General features: G+C 34.5%; 1 protein-coding gene across 1 annotated transcript in view; it reads left to right on the plus strand.

Annotated features, from left to right (window-relative positions):
- The window catches only part of PCDH11X (protocadherin 11 X-linked), a 779,107-nt gene that overhangs the window by 344,114 nt on the left and 411,586 nt on the right, over nt 1–23,407 (plus strand). The window contains 1 exon segment of the mRNA XM_006139830.2: nt 16,984–17,064. Within this exon segment, the coding sequence (XP_006139892.1) occupies nt 16,984–17,064 (81 nt within the window).

Here is a 23,407-nt window from a genome sequence, read left to right on the forward strand (position 1 = left end):
AGGAAAAGAATTAGCATAATAGGGCATTGACAATTGAAGATACATTAATCAAATTAAACTGTTAATCACTAAAGAAGGTCTGAAAAAACAAAGCACTAAGAAGATGAATTTGATGTAATAATAGGGAAAGGAAACTTGGAGACCTGCTGAGGAATGAGGTACTATAATGAAGGGGATTCTGGGCAGCCATTCAAGCAGGTTTTTTTTTTTTTTGTCATAATTAGAAGAAAATTGCATCACTGAAAGTAGGTAGAGTATATTGCATAGGAGAAGGGCATAGTCTATTAATTTTTTTTCCCTTTTTAAAATTCATTCTTTATATTTGGCCATGAAAAAAACAGATAGATGAGATGAAGCTGAAAGAGGTTCTAACAATATCAATAGTCTTACAGAAAGTTAAGTGAAGTATTTTTGCAAGCCCCTACTCTTTCAGACAAGTTAATGAGACATCAACATTTATTAAATTTATACAATAAAGTGATCTCAGAAATCATCCCAAAGACTTTGATTTTTTTTTTGGCTTTATGAAGGAGAAACTAAACTCATTATTTGTAGTAATGTGTATCTTCAATCCAATTACATATGTATAACTTTTATCATGGTTATGATATACTTGGAATATAATTTAGTATAGTTAAATTTGAATGTCATAAATATAAACAAATATAACCTGGTGACATGACTAAAAGTTTATAACCTCTGGGGATTCTTAAGGTAGTATTAATACATTACATTATCATAGTACTTAGCAGCTCAAATCATGTATAATTTGCCTTAGGGTTCTATGGAAAGGGCATTAGGGAACAGGGACATTTATAATTTAAATACAACAATAAAATTTAATTAATTATTTATGAAAATATCATACAGATACATAGAAAATAGTCATTAATTTGTGTCTATGTATTATCTCCGTGTAATCCTGTTGCAAATACCTCTTTTCTTGAACCCCTTGATCTAGAAAATATGTCTTATTTAATTTAATTAACATTATTTTTTTTATTTTTAAGTTTGCTATAGAGCACATGTGTTTGTCAGGGAACAAGAAAGAGAGACAGAGAAAAAGAGAGAGAGAGAGATAAAATGTGAGAAAGCACCCCCTCAGAAGGATGGCCATGCCACAATCTCTTCTTCTCCATTCTCCTCTTGGGGTTTTAGGCACTCACACACACACGGCATGTTTTGCAAGTTGCTTGGTCCAGGATGCTAACTGTAGTCAGCCCTGTGGGATCCATCTGCCTTAAACACCAGGCTGGCCTATAGATACTTTTCTTAATGTCTAACAATTATTTCTATTATTTATATAGAGCATGGCACAAGTACATGAGTGAGAGAGAGAGATGACTGTGCACCCTCCTTAGGGTCTGGTCCCACCACTTCCTCCATTCCTCTAGCCACTCAGATCCTAGACATTATATTATGTACTTGGTGAGATTTAGGGTAACCTGGCTGGGGATTTGAGCTGTGGTTTCTATGTGAGATCCAACTTCTTTTAAGCAGTGAATTACCACTGCACCATGGAGCAAGTCCTCAAATGTATTTTTCAAGGTATATATTATTTGACATATTTTCTTGCCTTCCTTTTGATATATCAATTGTTAGTTTTATTTAAAATTTTACCTAATGTTTTATATCTGTCGTGCTTTTAGTATATTCATTTCCCCAGGCTAATACATTTGTTTTTGTTTCTTTTACTTGACACACAATGTTTTGGCTACATCTATAAAACAGTGAAAATTTCAATTAAAATGGGCAAGAAGAGAAGCAGTTTTCCAGTATCCCTTTATCTTTGAGACTATGACATTGAATGAAAACATTAAGTATCAAAAGCATGTCATATGACCCAAACTCTGATAGCTATCATCTTTTAATTTATATCATACAACTCCATCTTGAGCATAGTAGGTATTCAATAAATATTTATTAAATAATTTATGGAAAAAAAAGAAAACCCATACTACCTCTACTTCTCCCTTATTCCACAGTTTTTAAATCAACTTGCTCATTTCTGCTAATAAATCAATTACCAACAGCAATTGCTACTCCAGAGAATGAAGTGACTATAATTTTTTTTTTCTTCATGGAATCTACAAGAAATGAAAATAGACCCTTATAAACCCAAATGATTATTTTCAGGCAAGATTATTTTATTTGCTGTGGACTAACATGAAAGAAATATCACCATTTATTGACTACTAATGATATATGCCAGGTACTATTCTAATTGCTATTCATGTAGGTCTGTTTAATCCTCACATCAATTCCATTAGAAAGGTGTTACTAGTTTTTTTTAGAAATGAAAATAGACCCTTATAAACCCAAATGATTATTTTCAGGCAAGATTATTTTATTTGCTGTGGACTAACATGAAAGAAATATCACCATTTATTGACTACTAATGATATATGCCAGGTACTATTCTAATTGCTATTCATGTAGGTCTGTTTAATCCTCACATCAATTCCATTAGAAAGGTGTTACTAGTTTTTTTTAAAAGGCTGAATAAACTGAGATATAAATTAACTATCTTATACACGATTTTATATCAAGTTAGCATACTACAAATGACATTTGAATTCAGAACTGTGTGGTTCCAAAGCCTGTGTTCATAAATTCTGTTTTTTTTACCTATTGACTTAAACTATGTTTTAAAAAACTCGTTATGTAAAAAGTTTAATTGATTGGATATTTTAAACAAAGAATACCATCTGTAGGTCTTGAACTAAAAGAACCTTTATGATTTTGTGTTTTTTGAGTACCATTATTTGACATGATTTAATCATGTTGGCTTAGAGAAAAGTAGGCAATTTAAGAAATAATGGCTTAAAATGTTTGCTATTAATTTTGTTTATTTTGGCAATTACTGTACCCAGTCAACATGGCCAGGCAACCACATGTTTTTTTTAATTCAAAAGGATTTCAACATTCTTGTCTTTTTCATTAATTTCAATATTTTTTTGTCTATAGGTGTAAATTAGTGTATTTATTTTTAAACAAAATTCCAAGTAATCTGGTAAATAAATAAGTACTCACTGAATACTTTGCATAGGAAACCAGTAATAATGAGTAATGATCATGAGTTATTGATTTATGTAATGTTTTCTCAGAATTGTACATCATTTTCTTTTACTTTTTTCCCTCAAATTAGTCCTTAGAGACTGTTTGCTATAAAATCTGTTATGAAATAAACAAAAGAGCTTTTAACCCAGCTTTTCAAGTTTAGAAAATCTAGTATAAACATGTTTTCCTGGTATGTTTGGGTTTTGTTGTGTACATGAATATTTTTTTCTCCTCTTTTCTTTTTTTTGGAGAGGTTTTTGCTATAGGGCGCATGCACTCTCCAGACAGACAGAGAGAGCCAGAGAGACAGAAAGCAAGAAATCACCCCCCAGAAGGGATGGCCATGATGCAATCCTTTCTCCTCCATTCTCCTCTCGGGATCTTGGGCACACACGCACACACGCCCGGTGTGAGTTTTAAGCCACCAGGTCCAGGATGTGAACCGTGGTCAACTATATGGGAATCCAGTGACATAGCCATTACGCTAACTGCTGGTCCCACATGAATATTTTTTTAGACAAAGTTGTACTCTGTTGATCTTCCTGTCCCAGCCTCTTGAATAGATGATACTATGGGTGTACATTACCACACACAGCTTTTATGATGGGCCAGGAATCAAACCCCAGGCCATCTTTATGGCCTTACCCTGCTGAGTAGCAGTGTTAACTAGTGAATTACACTGCAGCTGTGCCTGTTATTTTTTGTTATTGGGTTGTCATAAAAGTTATGACACATTTTTGCATAGAGAACTAAAATAGAGCATAACTTTTCTGGCAACCCAATATAATGTCATATTCAAATCTTTCCTAATATACTAATGTAAAATTAACCAGAATTAACTTTTCTACCCTTGTGTAAATAAATTCCAATTTAAAGTTCCATTTTCATATTGCTTCTTATTCTTTTTTATTTTGTACAAGGTGAATTTGCTCTAATTAAGCTAACATGGTCTCAATTTTCTTATTGTTGATCTTGGAATGTTGTCCCTTTCCCCAACTTCCTCTTTAAATTTAAAAGATAATTTCTCAATGTTGGGGTGCCATTATGTAGACCATATCTACTTTTTAACTACATTTTTTCCAGTCATATTTCAGAAAACTAGCTTCTGTCTTTTCCTATTGAATATATTTTTTATTTTTCTATCCGTACTTATTTGGATTTATCTTCTACTCCTTTTTTTCTTTGTTTAGTTTGTAGCTAATTGAAGTACACTATCAATCAATTCAAGTCAGAATATTTTTTTGGCATATCACTTCAAATTCATAGAAGGGTCTGTTGAGGGAAGCAGAAATGTCATTATTACGTAAGAAGTTTTAACATCATCACAATGCATATTCTTTAGGATTTCATAAACAAAATTAAGTTTAACAATAGTTTAGTATGTTTAACTGTGGAAATCATCTTAAACTTGGACTAGCCCCATAGCAGTGGTTAAGTGCTGTGCATCAGGAGCTGGACCCCACATGGTTGACTGAGATTACAATCCTGAACCTAGTAGCTTGAAAAATACATAGAGTTTATGTGCATGCAGGCCCAAAATCCTGACAGGAAGGAAAAATGAAGGAAGAAGGATTGCAGCATGACCACATCCCATTGAGGGGTGGCATTCTTTTTCTCTCTTTCTTTCTTTCTCTCTCTCTCTCATTATCTCAGTCTCTTCTCTCTCTTTCTCTCTTAGGAGAATTCACATGCTCTCTGGCAATTAAAAATTAATCTTAACTTAGTTTGATCCTGGTATATTGATATCAATCTAGGAATTGCAGTTATTTATGTTCAGCAAGTAGTACTAATGAATAATTTTAGAAAAATCTTGAATTAATAAGTTGTTTTCTTTTGCTGAAAGCTGATTTTAATTAATAGTTTAGTGTATCTCTATTGATTGCTTCTAATTCTTTAATATTGAATTTACATTTACAAGGCTGAGTTCTCATAGTAACAATGAGGGCCTTATTTGGCCTTGTTTATGTTACTGTACATTTCAGTATCAATAGCATCTTTGAAGAACTTAGAAGACCATCAGGACAGCAACTTCCCAGGACAGTTTTCTTTTGGACAAGAAGTCTAGTGAGATATGGTTTCCACCTCATATGTGAATCTTGATTGGAATTGAAAACATAGCTAGGATGGCCATGCCACAGTCTTCTCTCCTTCATTTTCTTGTTGGGATTTTGGGCATGCAGGAAAATGCCCCCAATGTGTTTTTGAAACTGCTGTGTTGAGGAATTGAACCCTGTGGTCAATCATGTGAGACACAGCTGCCTTAACCACCATGCCGTTGGCTGACCCAGGGATCTGACGCCTTTAACCACTGGCAGTTAACTTTTAATTACTATAACCACAAGCTGTCAGAGAAACACTTTTGCACATATTTTGTTTCACATGGTTAACACATGGGTAAGCTTAGAAGATAAAACTTTAACTCTACAACTCCATTTTTTATTTAAATCATTGACACCATCATTCTGATATCTGAATAATAGCAAGATAAAGTAGATTCAGATTATGTAGTTATAATTCACTTACTGTTAAGGGCAGACCCATTTAATATCTAAGAATTACCGATCCAGATTTTACTATGTAACAGAAAGAGAGTTTTCATTTAACATAACCATTATCAATACTTCTTGCAAGCAAAATTATAAACTAAGCAAGGTTAGTATTATGATTTTTTATGGTGGAGATTAGAATGATGCCAATAACCTGATCTACTCTCATTATACCATGGTTTTCATTATAGGAGTAGTTAAATAGGAGTTTAGCATCATCTTTTGTATATTTATTTCTAGTATTAATTGGAATATTATAATTTTTTTACTAATTACAATCACAATTAATATTTTGTATAAAATTTGGTCCAATTACTGCTGTATGTTTCTTTCCAATTTCAAAGTAGTACTTTTATTCTTCAAATTAAATATTGCTATAACATGTAATAAATTATTACATATTTTCCCATTAAAAAGACATGAAAATGTCTCCAAATGAGAGATACACTTTTGTCAATAATTATATGAATTATTTCTACTCTAACACCTTGTAGAAAATTTTTAAAATAAATGTTTATATTAAAAAATAACTCCATATACAGCTGCTGAATAATCAATTAGTCTCACTGTTTTTAGTTTTTTCACCTTCTATTAGAAAAAAAAATGTTTTCATGCAATAAATTATCATCATTATTACCTTTGTTGTAGCAACTTAGAATAACTTTGAAAAGGTACAACTATTATTTGTGGATGGTAAGCTTGGAATTATTTTGAATGCATTTATAGCTAACTTTAAAGAATTAGAAAACATTCAAGAGATTAGCCCAGGTTCTAATTTGCTTAGTATAGTTTTAAGAATGTATGGTAACAACAATCCCAATGATTACCTCGAAAATAAGAACTAAATGAAGTTTATAGTATTCTGTTTGTGTGCTTGTGTCTGCGCATGCACACAGGAATGGACTTATCTTTATTTGTGCTTAATTCTTAAAAAATAATTGGCAGCCATTAGCTTGAAACATCCATGTCTACTTTGAGGAATAATTTTGTGCCATTCTCAGACAGTTAAAATAAGAGATAATCTATGAAGAAGGAGATAGAATTTACTAATATTTGCTGATAAATTTTGGTATTTAAAATGTGAAAGTTCAATTGAGCTGATGTTAAACAAGCTGATGATTTGAACTCATCTACTTGTAACTCATAACTCTTCTGACTATATGATGCCCAATAATTTAATACAGTTTTGTTTTTATAGCACCTATTCGAATTGGCTTTCAGTAGCAATATGGAAATATGAAAATACAAAGGAAATTAGAGTTCTGTGCTGCTACATTTTTGTTCTTTCATATGCTAATAAGAATATGCATTTTTAATGTTTAGTATACTTAAATTATGAAAAAAATGGAGAATGCGTTCGCCCTGAGATGAACTTGGTGAGATAGGATGGAATATAAGTCACCTGAGAAATAGATAATATACTTTAGTTTTTCCCAGTTATGTCTGTGACAGGTACAATCTCCTCCAGATGCCCCAGGGCAGGCCATCCTCATAGAGAAACATGGTCTATCAAGATCTGGATGCTTGTCAGGATCAGAGCACTTCACAGAAACATTAAGAAAGAGCTTTTGCAGAGTGAACATTTCAACATGTCCAGATAATCTGTGTGAAAGGCATTGTTCTTCTATGCTTCTATGGATGACCTCTTTGCGCAGAATGATAGTTTTATCCTTTTTCACATCATTATGTTTGCTGGGGGAAAATCCTGCTGTGCTACATCATAATAACATGTAATCTTCTTGCTCAGTTTAGCTGAGATTTAAGGAGACTCTGTTCATAGAAGCTGTTCTTTAAAGCCTGATCTATAATTTTGCAGAATCACCCTAGCAGAAGAGCAAGAGGCTTTATAAGAGGGATACAACCATTAAAACTCTTTAACGAAGATTAGTTTCAAGTTTTACAATCCGGTACCAAACCATCTGGCAAATCTCATGTCAGGTTTTGTTAAACCTCGGAGCTTTCTAAGTGTTAATTCATCCCCCTTCTAAAACATTTCCCCCTTCTCTAAACACACACGCATACACTTGACTTGATGATTAAGATAAAAGATCTAATTAAGTGCTCCAAGCTTGTTGATTTTTCCACCTGGTGATTTGTTACCCTTGAAGACAATTTCAAAATAGCTGTTTGTTTTTGGCAGAACCCTTGGAATCCTTATGGATAAATGAATATAGCCCTCCCAAATTACTCTCCCTTTTCCTCGTATTTCCTGTGGACCTAATTACATTCACAAAGATGATCCACATTTTCTTGTGATGCTAAACCACTACAAAGGAACTCAGATCAGTCTGCAGAATATTAGGCAAGTGAATGAGATAGCCTAACACTATTTTCTTAGGAGTGCATCACTGGGGGCCAGTAGGTGGTCTGGTGGTTAAGGTGTTGAACTCCCACATGACTGAACATGTTTTGTGTCCCAGACCTGGCATCTTGAAATTCACATTGGGCACATGTGAATGCGTGCCCAAAATCTCAAGGGGAGAATGAGAGAGAAAGGATTGTGATGTTACCATCCCCCCTTGGGGGTGACTTATCACTTTCCCATTTTATGTCTCACTGTCTCCAGAAAGGACACATGCCCTATGGCAAAGACAAAATAAAAAAGACTTTATCAAAAAAAGAATTTATCATTGTAGCTTCAATGGTGGTGGTTATCGTAGGGAAAAAATATACTATTAAAATAAATTTTAGTTTGTATAAACCTGGTGTTAAATTGTTTCTCCATGTTCATCTATGTCTATCAAATTAATTATACTTTGTGTTTAGAAATCCATGCTTCTTGACATCACTTTGCAAGTTAAAAACGAAATTAAGGGACCAGCAGACGGTCTAATGGTTACGTCACTGGACTGGCATGTAATTGACGATGTTTTGAGTCCTGGAACCAGTGGATTAAAACTCATGCTGGGCACATGTGTGTTCATGCCCAAAATCCTGAGAGGAGAATTGAGGAGAAGGGATTGCAGCATGGCCATCCCTCTTGGGGGAGGATTTCTTGCTTTCTGTGTCTCTCTCTCTGGTGAGCGCACACACCCTATAGCAAAAATCTCTCTAAAAAAAAAAAAATGAAACAACTACAAAAACACACACACACACACACACACACACACACAAATGATAAAGGAAGATTGATCATAGAACATAAGGTGTTCCAGATTCACAATTTCCTGTCTGTGCCAGAATGCTGGTAAACATGGGTTTGTATGTCCTTTTAACTCTGACAAATGTGTGCTAATTACCCTGTGGACAGGAAACATTAGTAGAGTGTGTATTTGCTGACTTGGCCTTATATACAAAAATCTTGGTAAAATTCAATTTGTGAGTATATATGAGAACACTTTAGTTTGTGTAATTTATTAAGAAAGCTTAAAGCCATCACATTTCTTCAAAAATGTAATCCATACAGTACTTTTAGAAAAAAGAATGGCTCTAGTCTATTTGAGAATTTAAACTGAATACCAAATATCCACCTCTGTGTTTATACTTATTCAATCTAAATCCTCTCTTTCTTGTCTCTGTCCAAAACTTTCATTGATTTTTAGGCTAATTTAGATGCTTTCTATGACATTTAATCAGCCAATTCATTTTAAACTTTCTGAAGTCAATTTGAACTTTAAATCTATTTTTATTTATCTTTGCTAAAAACATTCATAAATGCTTAGAGATTATGTAAAAATTGAAAATAGTAAAGAATAATTCATTTCTGTCTGCCCTGTTCCTCTCATCCTCACTTATCACATTAATGCTATTTATTGTAGCAGTAGTAAATTTTTATTTGTCAAAAGTACAAAACCTCCTGGGTAAATAATTGACATTTAGAGTTTAAAAAAATTTGAGGTGCTTTGTGGTAATTTACTGATGAAAATTGAGGCCCATTTGAGAATGGCAATAAGAGATTATGGATCCAACATCTCTATCACTAGCAACTCAGGGCTATTCTATGATATTGAAAAGTAGTTTCACTTAGAAAGGAGAGAGAACACTACATGGTGGATATTCTAGATGGCTTCTGCTTCATGTTATTAAGGAAGACATAGCCATAACAGTGCAAGACCAAAGGATAATTATAAAGTGCTAAGTATTAATACTTTATTACAGTAACTCAGTACCATGCAATGATCCTGTGAGGATCATATTATTATACTCATTTCACAGATGATGAAACTGTGAGTCATCTTAAATAACTTGACAGAGTTCATAGAACTAAGACCGTACAGTCAGATGCAGATTCTAAAGCCTCCACCCTTTCCACCATTGCTCCAAACTGTTTAGTAGATAGATTATTAATCTCTTTTAAATACCTATCTTTATCTCCTTAGATATTGTTTACCACCTCTACTAAATACAATATAGAAAGCATGCCAGGAGGATCTTAAGAAACATTAGGGAGAATAGAAATAAACTAAAACTTTCTCCCATTTCAGGAAATCTCTGGACTACATTTAACTACAATTGGGAAACGTGCTCTGTAATTTATCAAAAAAAAGTCGTGGGACCAACAGTTAGTGTAATGGCTATGTCGCTGGACTCCCACGTAGTCAACCGTGGTTCGTGTCCCGGACCTGGTGGCTTAAAACTCACGCCGGGCGCATGTGGTGCGTGCCCAAGATCCCGAGAGGAGAATGGAGGAGAAGGGATTGCGGCGTGACCGTCCCCCCCTGGGGGGTGATTTCTCGCTTTCTGTCTCTCTGTCTCTCTCTATCTGTCTGGTGAGCGCACGCACCCTATAGCGAAAACCTCTCCAAAAAAAAATGTCGTTACTGCATTGAGGCTTTTAATGGAAATCATTTACCTGTATGTCATGGACAAAAATAAGCATCATTTATACTTTACAAATTTTGCCATAGTTTTAATGGCTATTACTTCTATAGTATGGATCTCTATTTTTTATGAAGTAAATGAGAAGGAGAAAATATTTAATGTAATCACTAGAAGCATCACCCATATACTTGTACATCTATAGGCATTTAAAATTGTGGTAAATATTATATATGATTCTTCAAAAAATGTCTCACATGGTACTTACAGAATACTTTTTTCTTCTAACCTGTCAATATGTCCATTATATGGCAAGAAGATAACAATCATTTATCAGATAGGCTCATTTTTAGTTCTTGGTATCTAAAATAAAGTGATTAACGGTAACAATTTAAAATGTCACATCTTTGTATACTTGAGGTTCCTGCGGTGTGTTTTATTACCAGAGAATAGCATCATACTTACATTTCTAATGGAAAACCTGCTACATTTCAGAAAGAAATGTAATTGCTGAATACACTGAAGTTTTTCTGGATTCACTTTTTGCTAGATTTTTGAGGCAATAATGTAATGTTGAGACTGTGAACGAGAAATATCATGATCTTTTTCTGATGATTTTCTTACCATTAGTTTGAGTAGCAATAAAATTTCCAAGTGGAAGAAGAAAGAATGCATTCTACATGTCTTCTTAGAATGAACACAGACTCAGTCTGAGTTTACCTCAGCCAGCAGCTTCAGGTTTAGTCAGGTTAAGGAATACAGCTAATGTGTCAAGTCTCTAAAGCTCAGATTCTGTGAGACACTGTCAGTAAAGCATTTGAGAACAAGAGCGAGAAGGGCCTGCTAGATTCAGAAGGCTCAATGAAATTATCTTGTTTCATAAGCCTTTTTTTTTCAGGTAGTTATAGTTTGGAAACTGAATTTTATTCTTTTAGGTCACCCATCATCATTTTTTATGATTTTCCTTTGGAAGCTAAAAATATTTTTCCCATTTAGTGCAAAAGCTATCTCACTGTACATATTTTGAGTTATCTTCACATTTCTATGAATGGCAATTTGGCTTAAAATTTTCTTATTTCTTGCATCAGACAAAAAAAAAAACGAGTGAGATTTAATAGAATTTGAGGCATTTACTCTGAATTAATACTCTTGAGGCACTAGACTCTACCTACTCCCATAAATAATATCACTGAAGCAGATTTTTGACAATTTTCAAACCATGAAGTTTCTGAATTTGTAAAGGTTATATGAAATAAATGAACACATTTTCTTTCACATATGTCTTTTTCTATAGGCCAACAGGATATCACTGGTGAAATACTATATTTGTGCTGAAAGGAGCTAATGCAATTTTAAACAATGTCAAATTCCCATCTAACATCTAAACTATGAACTAGTAATTTCTAACTCAAGAATAATAATAAGATCCAATATCTATCCATCCTCCTCTTGGAAGTACTTTTTTTATTATTATTATTAGCAATAATGCCAGTGACACTTCTCAAAACTCTTTAAGTTGGTAAGACACACTTCTCACTTTTTGGCACTGAGCACTGTCTTAATATGAACTGGATTAAAATGAGGCTTAAATCTACAAAGACTGTGATTATTATAAAGCACTTTACTCTTTTCTTGACAGCTTGACATCTAATTCCATAAAAGGGAAGATACAGTTTGCTTCAGTACATGGTACATGTAAGGAAACAGAAATGCAGATCTGCATTTTATTTCTCAGGTGAAATGAAACCATATTTCATTTCTTAAAACAGTCAAGCATAAATGTATTTTCTCACTAAGATTTCCTGGAATTGCCGTTTCTCTAACTTGCATTATAGTTAATCCTCGGTTGTTCTGTATATTGGAGCTATTTTATTAGATGATTTCCTAGTACTTAGTCTAATAGCTGTGGGGTTTTGGTCTTTGTGTGGTGGTGGTGGTGGGGGGGTCATGAGAACATTGACGGGGAAGGGTTATTATTACTATTTTTTAAAGAGAGAGATTTTTGCTATAGGGCGTGTGTGCTCTCCAGAGCGACAGAGAGAAACAAAGAGACAGAAAGTGGGAAATCATCACAGGGGTAGGGGGTGTGGCCACACCCTAATCTCTTCTCTTCCAGTCTCCCTTCGGGCTCTTGGGCACACAGGCACACATTCCTGGTGTGTGTTTTAAGCTGCTGGGTCCAGGACTTGAACTGTGGCCGACTACATTGGTATCCAGTGATATAATCATTATGACATTTGCTGGTCACAGGGAGGGATATTAGTTTACCTTTAAGTTGTTATACAACACAAATTTCAATAAGCTTCTTGTAATATTTGAATATCAAAGCATGATAAATAAAATGCATTTGTCAGACATCAATGGACAAGATACATCACAGAGCCTTAAATTTTTTACTACCTAAAATTCTAACCCTACTTGAATTCATGAACATTTGAATGCAGCATTATGTATTTGACAGAGGGCATTCCAGACAGACATTGAACTGAGTGCAGTTGACAGAAAATGAATCAGATGCCTAAATTCTGCATGGGAAATGTGACTTCAATTAGACTTGGTTTACAAAAAAAGCTAAATGTGAGACCTGAACATAAGACTGCAGAGAAACTACTGTAGCCCACAGCACTTGGCTCAAAGACATTTGACTATTTCCATTTTGATTCCTCTATAAATATTATCTCACAAGTGACCTTTTCATGTACATCTAGAGTGTATGCTTAATTCACTTTCACATATGTTTGTCTCCCCATTATGCTGCATCTTTTCAGCATTTCAGTCATACCACTGAGTCTCCCTGTAGTAGAGTATGTTGTTATCTCTGCCAAAAATCTCCTCCTTGGGAACCACCAGTTAACATAAAGGCTATGTCGCTGGACTCCCACGTAGTCGACCGCGGTTCACGTCCCGGACCTGGTGGCTTAAAACTCACACTGGGCGCGTGTGCGTGCGTGCCCAAGATCCTGAGAGGAGAATGGAGGAGAAGGGATTACAGCGTGGCCATCCCCCTGGGGGGTGATTTCTCGCTTTCTATCTCTCTTGTCTCTCTCTGTCTGTCTGGCGAGCGCACGTGCCCTATAGTGAAAAACCTCTCAAAAAAAAAACAAATCTCCTCCTCGCCCTCTGGATTTAAGTCTACCAGACTTTATTTCAAAGACTTGCCCACTAATCATAGTTATTGGTCCATCTTTCCTTTTCACATACTTCAGGGATTTGTAAATTTTTCCTTTGAAGACTCAGAATTAGTATCTATATATTAAAGAGAAATTGAAGTTCCATGAATTTTTATTGATGAAATTCAAATAACAATAATAATAATAGAGTACAATTTTTATTCCATACAGGTCTACTAATAAGGTGAATGGACATGTGTATTTCATCTCTGAAAATGCCTTCTCACACAGATAGGTGCTGATAAATCCTGATACCAATACATGAGCACATAATTTTAGTGAGCAAATCCATCTCTTGGAATACATTTGAAGAATTGTATTAGATTATTTTCTTAATTTTGCCACTTACTGTTCCATTACATTAAAGATTAACTTTTACAAATTGAAGGTTAGGTAAATCTTTTCAATTGCATGTTTGTCACAACTCATTGCAAATTTTAATGGAGTTGTAGATTTTCCTTCTTGTTTTAACTATGGCAGCACTGAAGTATATAAAGCAACTTGGCATTACTTATTATTCAAGCAACTTAGTTGTCAAACTGACTATTCCAGTATAGATTTCACATAGAAGCACTGTTTCATCCTATAATTATAGGTTGATTTATTAAAGACATTATCAATTCTGCACTAAAAATTAATTTCCAAAGTGATTCAGTGTTGAGAATAGTGGTTTAGGGTGCTTCTAGTCATTCAATAAAATTACAGCCTCATTCTTGAGCTCAAAATATTTCCATTAATCTTTGCCTCTACTAAGCTATCCAGCTGCTTATTTGGTAGGGTATTTGGTCAAAATATTCATCTTTGTTTGTTTGTTTGTTTTGTTTTATTTTGTTTTTGAATGCACCTGTATGACAGAGAGAGAGAGAAAGAGAGATAGAGGGAGAGAGAGAGAGAGAGAGAGAGAGAGAGAGAAAGCATTTCCCAACAGGACCTGATCATGCCACAATTCTTCGTACTCTGATTCTCTATCCCTTCAGGATCCTGGACATGTGTTATTCTGTGTAGCTTATTTTTCAAGCCACTGGGGCCAGGATTTGAACCACAGTAGGCCGTCTTGGAACCTGCTTTCTCTGTGCAGTGTATTATGGAACTTCTTAAGTTTATATTTTTGACAAAAGTTTACAGAATGACAGTGGTTCTGTTACCAATAGTGAATTAATTTTACTATGGACATATAGGTTAAATAATACTTGGTAATTAAAATGTTTTCCACAAAGTATGATATATGATACCATAAATAACTATAGACTTTGAACATCTTCTGTTTTCACAAGCTGTGTTTTGTTCACTTTCTTTGTGGCCCAAACATATTTTACTCACCATTAGTTGAAACACTTCTTAACAGATTTCACTTCAGGTTTTACTGAATTAGTGTTTTCTCAATTTCTTTGAAAATATTCTTGCTATTTCTGTTCCATTCAGACTTTTCATAGAGGCTAATTCTTCAATTACTTAAGACTTGGACTTGCTTCCTCACATAAGTAACAACTGAGCATTGTTGGAAACATCTGCTCGCTCATGAAGACACAAGGAAAACCATTTGAAATGAACTATTATTGTTGTTCTCAATATCCTTAACTTTTTGAATATCTATATTTGCTGAAAAGCTAATGATTCTAACTTTATTATGTCTGGATACATTTATTCAATTGGTTATATGTAAACACAGTTAATCCACTCACCACCAGTAAGTGTCATTCTTTGATTGGCTAACAGATGAGATTTTTGGAAACATTGATTGTAGCATTATTTTTATTTTTCAAATTCTTGTGAAGAAATTCTGCTGTTATGAGATTTTTTAATTTTTATTTATTTACTTATTTATTTATTTTAGAGAGAATTTTGCTATAGGGTGGAGGTGCTAGCCAGAGAGACAGAGAGAGGCAGAGAGAAAGTGAGAAATCACCTCCCCCCCAAAAATGGCCATGATGCAGTCCCTTATACTCCAATCTCCTCTTGGGATTTTGGGCACACATGTGCACATGCCTGGTGTGAGTTTTAAGCTGCCAGGTCCGGGATTCGAACCACAGTTGACTATATGGGAGTCCAGTGACATAATCATTCTGGTCCCTCTGTTTTAATTTTCTAATACTTCTGACTATTGCTTTCCTCTGAAAGTATAATATTCCATGGAATATTATGATGAATGTTTCATCTGGTACTGTTAAAATGTATTATTTTTATTACAGTTATAGTGTAATTGCATAATAAACATGATTTGCCCTTTAATCCTGTTCTTTCTTTGTTCTGACATAATGGGCATGCACTGGTAATATAAATAAATACATAAAAGTAAACGGTTTTGGTAAGGCAATATATATGGCACATAAAACCCTGCCAAGTAGAAGTTGCATCACTGTAATCTTAGGTCACCATATAGCAGTGTGAAATTGTAAAAAAGTGACATGTTGTCTCTGCCATACCTACTCAACCCTGTTGTTGCAACACAAAAGAATCCAGCAGTCACTGAGTTAGGCTTTCCCATCTTCTTTGAAGATTTCTCCCTTTTATATCTCAAGTAACAATCTCGTACCAAATTGTTTGTCCCATATATTGGAAATCAAGCATAGAAAATTGTGTATTATATGCATTAAATATTCTAAAAATGAATAACATACTCTATGTTCTTAAATGAATTAAATGGATACAGATATCATCTTTTCAAGTCTTTTATAATTGTTCTGGTTTAGTAGGTCAGCATCTGTGCATTGGTTTATCAATTCAGTGGTATTTATCACATCTATTAGATATCTTTGCATGGAAGATAACAAATTTGTGTTGTGGAATTCACAGACATAACTCTTGAAGCCATCAAGTTGCAAAAGCATTGGATTGAAAGTCTCTCCAGCTTACATTTCATTCAGTTAAATATTGTAAATAGTCCTCCATTATTCCATTCACAGTAATAGTTAAAACAGAACACTTAAACATAATGCTGGAATGAAAACTCTGTGAGGAAAGGGATTTCTTTCTTTCTTTCTTTCTTTCTTTCTTTCTTTCTTCTCTTTTTTATTTCTAATATTTAGAGCTGTATCTGGCCTACTGAAAACCCTCAAAAACCCAGTTGTCAAATAAATAAACTATGATGTTTAGAAATATCCAGACAGTGGAGATCAGCAGTTGGCATAATGGCTATGTTGCTGGACTCCCATGTAGTCGACCATGGCCCGAGTCCCGGACCTGGTGGCTTAAACTCACGCTAGGCACGTGTGCATGCGTGCCCAAGATCCTGAGAGGAGAATGGAGAAAGGGGGTGATTTCTTGGTCTCTGTCTCTCTCTATCTCTCTTTCTGGCAAGTGTACACACCCTATAGCAAAAACCTCTCTAAAAAAAAAGAGAAATATCCAGACAGTATTTTATTTACCTGTATTATCTGCTTGTGTAAAATATACTGTTTTCACTTTTAATAGACGGATTAAAAATACGTCTTTTTTTTTCTCCTTTAAAGACCATGAAAGAGGTTGTACGATCTCGCACCCCTATGAAGGAGTCAACAACTGTGGAGATCTGGACTCATCCCCAACCACAGGTATGAAAGAGTAATATTTTAGGTATTTTCTCCCAATTCCTTTTAGAATACTTTTATAAGCATATAAGAATTACTCTTAAATAATGTTTCTCAATATGCATTCTATGAAGTTTCCTTAGATGATTTTGTGGTGGTTTTGTGCTGGAGTCTAGTGTTAAATATATAACAATAAATATACATTTCTTTCAGCTATGATTTGAAAAGAGTAGAGTAAATTTATTGGATCAGGTGCAAACATGTCTCTAAAAGTATCCTCTAAGTGATCATCTACTCTATTGATATTTAAATCTAGTTCTGGGGTCATGGATTGAAAATAATTAAGAACTGCTATTTTGTAATATGACTTAAATTTAAAGTTTAGCATAACATAGTGCAATTTTTGTGTCACTTGGGCAAATTTTTGTAAAACTTTACTAATGCAAATTATTTCAGGAAGAAACCAGTCTGAATTTGTTTTTAAAAATCAAGGTATAAGAAGAAACTGCTTTTGCTCATTTCAATCAGCACAGCTCAAAATGCAATTGACAAATCAGTTCAAATATATTTTCCTAATAGCAGCTTTAAGAGGACATTTTACAAATGGAATGAAATGACCCATATCTAAACATTTGTATGCTATTTGATATTGTGTGATAGGTTAACATACTACTATTAGTGAGGCATGTCTTAGATCTGACACTTTCGTGGGCCAATTAGCAACCATAAATTGTCCTCTATGTACTTATTATCAAATGTCTTTCATTTGCTAGAAAGGAAATAAATTCATACAATGCAGATAAATAAATATGGATATATAATGTTAATAATCCAAAAGAATTAGAATGAGAATCACATTTGTTTACTATTTGTTATTTCATGTATGATTTTTTTCAAATTTTTCAGATAATATTTTTATTGAAATCTCAAAAATTTCATTTATGATTACAAGAGTTTTGAAAACCTTGTGTTCTATAGCAGTAACATTCTGCAATATTTCACAGAGTTGATTTATATTCTTTGGGAAGAGTTATTGAATTAATTTATGCACTGTGGGAAGAAATTAGTAATTTTATAAAGGTAACTTGAACTCAAGTTCTGTCCAAATTGTCACAGATGTTAAATAACTCAAGTCTGGGGACCAGCAGTTGGCATAATGGCTATTTCGTTGGACTCCCATGTACTCGACTGCAGTTTGAGTCCTGGACTCAGTGGCTTAAACTCGCCCCAGGCGTGTGTGCATGTGTGCCCAAGATCCCAAGAGGAGAATGGAGGAGAAGGGATTATGGCGTAGCCATGCCCCCTGGGGGGTGATTTTTTGCTTTCTGTCTCTGTCTTTCTGGCGAGTGCACACGCCCTATAACCAAAAAACAAACAAACAAAAAAAAAACAAAAAAACACCTATCCAAAAAATTTTAAAAATTACTTAAGTCTGAAATTTAGGGAAGTTTTTCCATAATTTAAACTCTGATTTCCAAATCTTATACTTTAAATTCGGTCTCAACAAAATTGGTGAGTAGAACTGTCCCCATAACCTAGTGCTTAAGGAGGCTATATCCTACATGACTGACTGCTGTTTGAATCCTTGCCCTAAGCTTGAAAAACAGACTGGAGGCAATATGTATGTCCAAAATTCAGATGGGATGGAGAAATGGAGAAAGTATTACAGTGTGACCATGCCCCATGTGATATGGTTCCCCGCCCCCTGCCTCTCTCTCTCATGAGCATACATGTCCTCTGGCAAGAAAAAAAAAAAAGATAATTGTAAGTATGTAGAATACAAGGTAAACATAATAACCCCACTACGTCTGTATGCAAATGACATCTTGATTAAGAAGTCATTGTAGTATTCAGAATAGAAGTTTTGAGGAAATTTTAAAATATGTACTTTAGGGTCCAAAAATTGACCTACCAGTATGAGATAAAAGTATGACTGAGAGCGAAAGAAGATGCAATTACATTTTTAATTAAAACTTGTCTTTCATGAATAAGATGTTCAGTCAACAATATTTTATCTTGCTAAGTAGTTACTTCTGATTATGTTTTACTAAATGGAGTACCATATAATTAACTTTACTGATTACTTACTAATTATTGATTTTTTCATTTGTTAATGTTAAAATCTTGTTAGAGACACAAGCCTTTCTTACATACTTGTTGCTTTGGCATGAGGCTCTTTCATTGGGTAAGACTTTAAAGTATCTGACAGCCTTAATTGTCCTCGTGTCTTAAAGTTTCAATTGCTATTTAACACACACCAAGTAGTAGATTACACTACATTTATAGTATTCCTATACATAAAGTATAAGATACTTTTCAATCTTGTTTTTGATAAATGTTCTTGTTTCTAAAATGTTTAAAGAAATTATGTGTTTTATGAATAAGATTTCATAGTACTGTATGAAATAGCTCATCTTTAACAAGATATTCATTATTCACTTGAGGGATTTAAACAAGAAATTACTGAAACTAGAATCTACAAATATTAGAATATAACCTGAAGATTATATATTATTTAATTGCCAGGGGGTCTACACACTTGCCAGAAACAGACATAGAGAGGAAGAAAGTACCCCTCCAATGGAGCACATTCATGCCATAGTCCCTTCTTCCCTTCTCCATCCTTTTAAGATTTTGAGCATGGATGTCTATGAGCCCGTCATGTTTTCAGGTCACTGGGGTCAGGGTTCAGACTGTGCTGTGGTTGACCATGTATGATCTGGATCCCTATGCACAGAACTTAACCACTGCACTATGGGGCCAGCCTGGAAATTAAATTATTTCTTTTCTTCCACTGGAATCTTTAAATTTTTTAATAATATCCATGTCATCTATTAAGATCCCAATTAATTAAAATTCATGATACTGATAGTGATTTGAGAGCTTATTTTTTTCAAAATGGGTCAATATTGGGACTAGTGGATAGCGTAATGGTTACTTAACTGGACTCCCACATGGTTGACTGTGATTAGAGTCCTGAACCTGGAGGCTTGAAATACACACCAGGCACGTGTGTATGTATGCCCAAAATCCCAGGAAGAAAGTGATCTATGTGGAGAAAATAAAATGAGCGTCCAGTTCTATATAAGAAAAAACTAGTATTTGCAAAAACTTTAGATTTAAAATATTTAAATACACAACTGAGCAACATATCTTTAAGTTTCAAAGTAGACATTAGAAAATTGGTGTGATTTGTAATCAATATAAGAAAATAAACCAGATCATCCAGAGCACCTTTTTATATGGAGACCAAAGGAGTTATAAACTTACACTGTTCCAGGACCAGCAGTTGGCACAATGGTTATGTCACTGGACTCCTATGTACTTGACCACAGTTTGAGTCCCGGTCCCGGTGGCTTAAACTCACACTGGGCACATGTGCATGTGTGCCCAAGATCCTGAGAGGAGAATGGAGGAGAAGGGGCTGTGGTGTGACCATCCCCCCTGGGGGGTGATTTCTCACTTTCTGTCTCTCTGTCTCTCTCTCTGTCTATCTGGCAAGCATACGCACCCTATAGGAAAATCCTCTTCAAAAAAGGAAAAAAGTAAATAAAATTACACTGTACCAATATTGTCTGTGCAGTACTTAGAGGAAATAGAGAGCTACTCAAAAAACTGCTGTTGACCAACTTTGCACATGCTTTATTCATTTGCTAGTTAGAGTGGAGTTCTTATTTTCTTATGTGGCATTTTATAGTGACGTGATTTTTACCTCTGTGTAATAAATTGTCCCTCCAACTTCTGTGCTCCAGTTCATAGCAATTACAATGATCAGTGAGCCAGCAATTCTAAAACTGAATAATGTCCTGCCAAAATTGAAGCAAAATAAAACTGGTACAGTAGTCCCTTGTTACCCATGGTGGATACATCCCAAGATCCTTACTAGTGCCTAAAACTGCTAATAGTAATGAACCCTGTATATATTGATACTACATGTTTCTTACACGTTATGTATCCATTATACATTTTGATTTCTAATCTAGTCCCACTAAGAGATTAACATCAATAACTAATAATAAAATTGAACTATTATAGCAGTATGAGGGCACTTCAAAAAGTTAGTGGAGGGCCAGCCAGTGATGTATAGTTTAGGCAATTAGATCCAACATGACCAACCGTGCAGTTTGAATCCATGACCCAGAGGCTTGAAAAATACACTGACCATGAGGCTATGCATGTCCAGAATCCCAAAAAGGGAGAGAAACTCAGGAGGAGGGATTACAGTGTGACCATCTCTCACGGGAGGTACTTCTTCACTTTCTCACTATTTATTTCCTTGTCTGGCAAGTGCACATTCTCTCTGGCAAATTAAAAAAAAAAAAGTGAAGGGAAAAATGATATTAAAGTGTGAGTTTATTTTGATGCAAAAAATTGAAATCTATGTATAGTATTTTTATAATAAATAATTTCCATAAACTTTTTGAAGACTGTGCAAATATAATAAAAGTTAAGTGATTATGAGCTCTCTCTTTCTCAAAATATCTTATGCTTTACTCACCTATTTCTGGACCATAATTGACTACAAGTAACTAAAACTGCAGGGAAAGATTGTGGATAAGAGGGAGACTACTGTATAACTCTTGGGATCATTTCATGCTTTACTGTGACTTTCAATAGCAGTTGTCTTGCTTCTGAAAAAATTCTTCCATTAAGATGACATTCTGGGGACCAGCAGATGGTGTAATGGTTATATTGCTAGACTCCCATGTAGTCAACTGCTGTTCAAGTCCCAGATCCAGCAAAACTCACACTGGCACATGTATGTGCGTGCGCCCAAAAATCCTGAGAGGAGAATAGAGGAGAAGGGATTGTGGCATGGCCATTCCCCCTGGGAGGTAATTACTCACTTTCTGTCTCTCTGTGTCTGGTGAGTGCACGCGCCCTATAGCAAAAATCTCTCTCTCTCTAAAAAAAAAAGATGAAATTCTGATTATGAATATAAACAGCATCTTGTCTGTACTTAATTAAATACAGATATTTTGTGATTATGGATTATATTCTTCAGGAAATACATAGTTCAGAAAAATTAGGAAAACTGCTATACATTGTGTGGGGATGGGGAATGGATCTATTGTTTGATTTTAATTCTCTAAACCTTTATGGCCACAGATGACTCATATGTCTCCCACAGAATATATAACCAACGTCCGGTGCAGCAAGTAAACAAAATAGCACAAACACTGTGACGTAATGCAAGCATAATAAAGATAGTAGAAAAAATGATTTCTTGAGAAAAATAATAGAAGTCATGTGTGGCAATAGAATTTATTTATTGTATTTATCAAAACTTATATAAATTGGCTGTATACTAGTCATTTTACTTAGCAATTAAAACATCAAGTCATTTAACTGTCATTACAAATCTATGACTATTATCTCTATTTTATAATGAGGAAAGTGGGGCACAGAGAGATGCTAGTAAATTCAAAAGACAAGATGCAAATTTTCTGAATCTAGCTACAAAACTCATCTTTTTAACCACTCTGTGATTTCTCACAAAGAGTGAATAACAAGTGAGGCCAACAGGTGGCATAGTGATTAAGGCAGTGAACTGCCATGTGGCCAACCATGGTTCCAGTCCCGGACCTGGTGGCTGGAAACATGCTAGGTGTGTGTGTGTGTTTGTGCCCTAAATTCTGAGAAGAGAATGGAGGAGAAGGGACTATGGAATAGCCATCCCATCTGTGGGGTGATTTCTACTTTCTCTCTTTCTGTCTCTCTAGTGAGCATACATGACCTATGGCAAAATATTCAATTAAAAAAAGAAAAAGAATGAATAACAAGAGAGGAAGGTGATCCCTAGGACACAGAACATTTTGAAAGGAAACTTTTTCTGGTTTCAAACTAATATAAATTTCTATTTGTCTAGAAGAACACCTGCACATGTGTGCATATGATAAAGTATGATGACCCCTGTATAATGCTGAAATGAAGAGAAAAGAACAATAAGACATGCAGACCATAAAGAATACAAGGTGTTGAAATAATCTCCCCAAATGCAATTTTTAGAAATATTAAATCTACTATATAATCCTTAATGAGAATCTTTCTGTAGGATGAGAAAGGCTAATTAATAGTGATAGAATGTGAGAATTCCCACAGTTTTAAGGAATTACCTTCTAATCTTAGCATAGTGGCTAACAGGATCACTAATTAAATATGTTAACATTAAATTCATTTGATGAAGGAATTTCTACACTAATCTTATATTTTACCACGGTACGGTAGTTAAGAAATCCGCAAGAGTTTGGCTAATCAGTTTTCATAAAATGAAATCAGCTCTTATAATTTTTTCATATTTCAAATAGCTTACAGTTGCTGATAGAATGAGTCATACAAGTTGGGGTTTTCTGTTTTGTTTTGTTTA

This window comes from Tupaia chinensis, unplaced genomic scaffold (assembly GCF_000334495.1).
Source record: "Tupaia chinensis unplaced genomic scaffold, TupChi_1.0 Scaffold000005_2, whole genome shotgun sequence".
Taxonomy (NCBI): domain Eukaryota; kingdom Metazoa; phylum Chordata; class Mammalia; order Scandentia; family Tupaiidae; genus Tupaia; species Tupaia belangeri.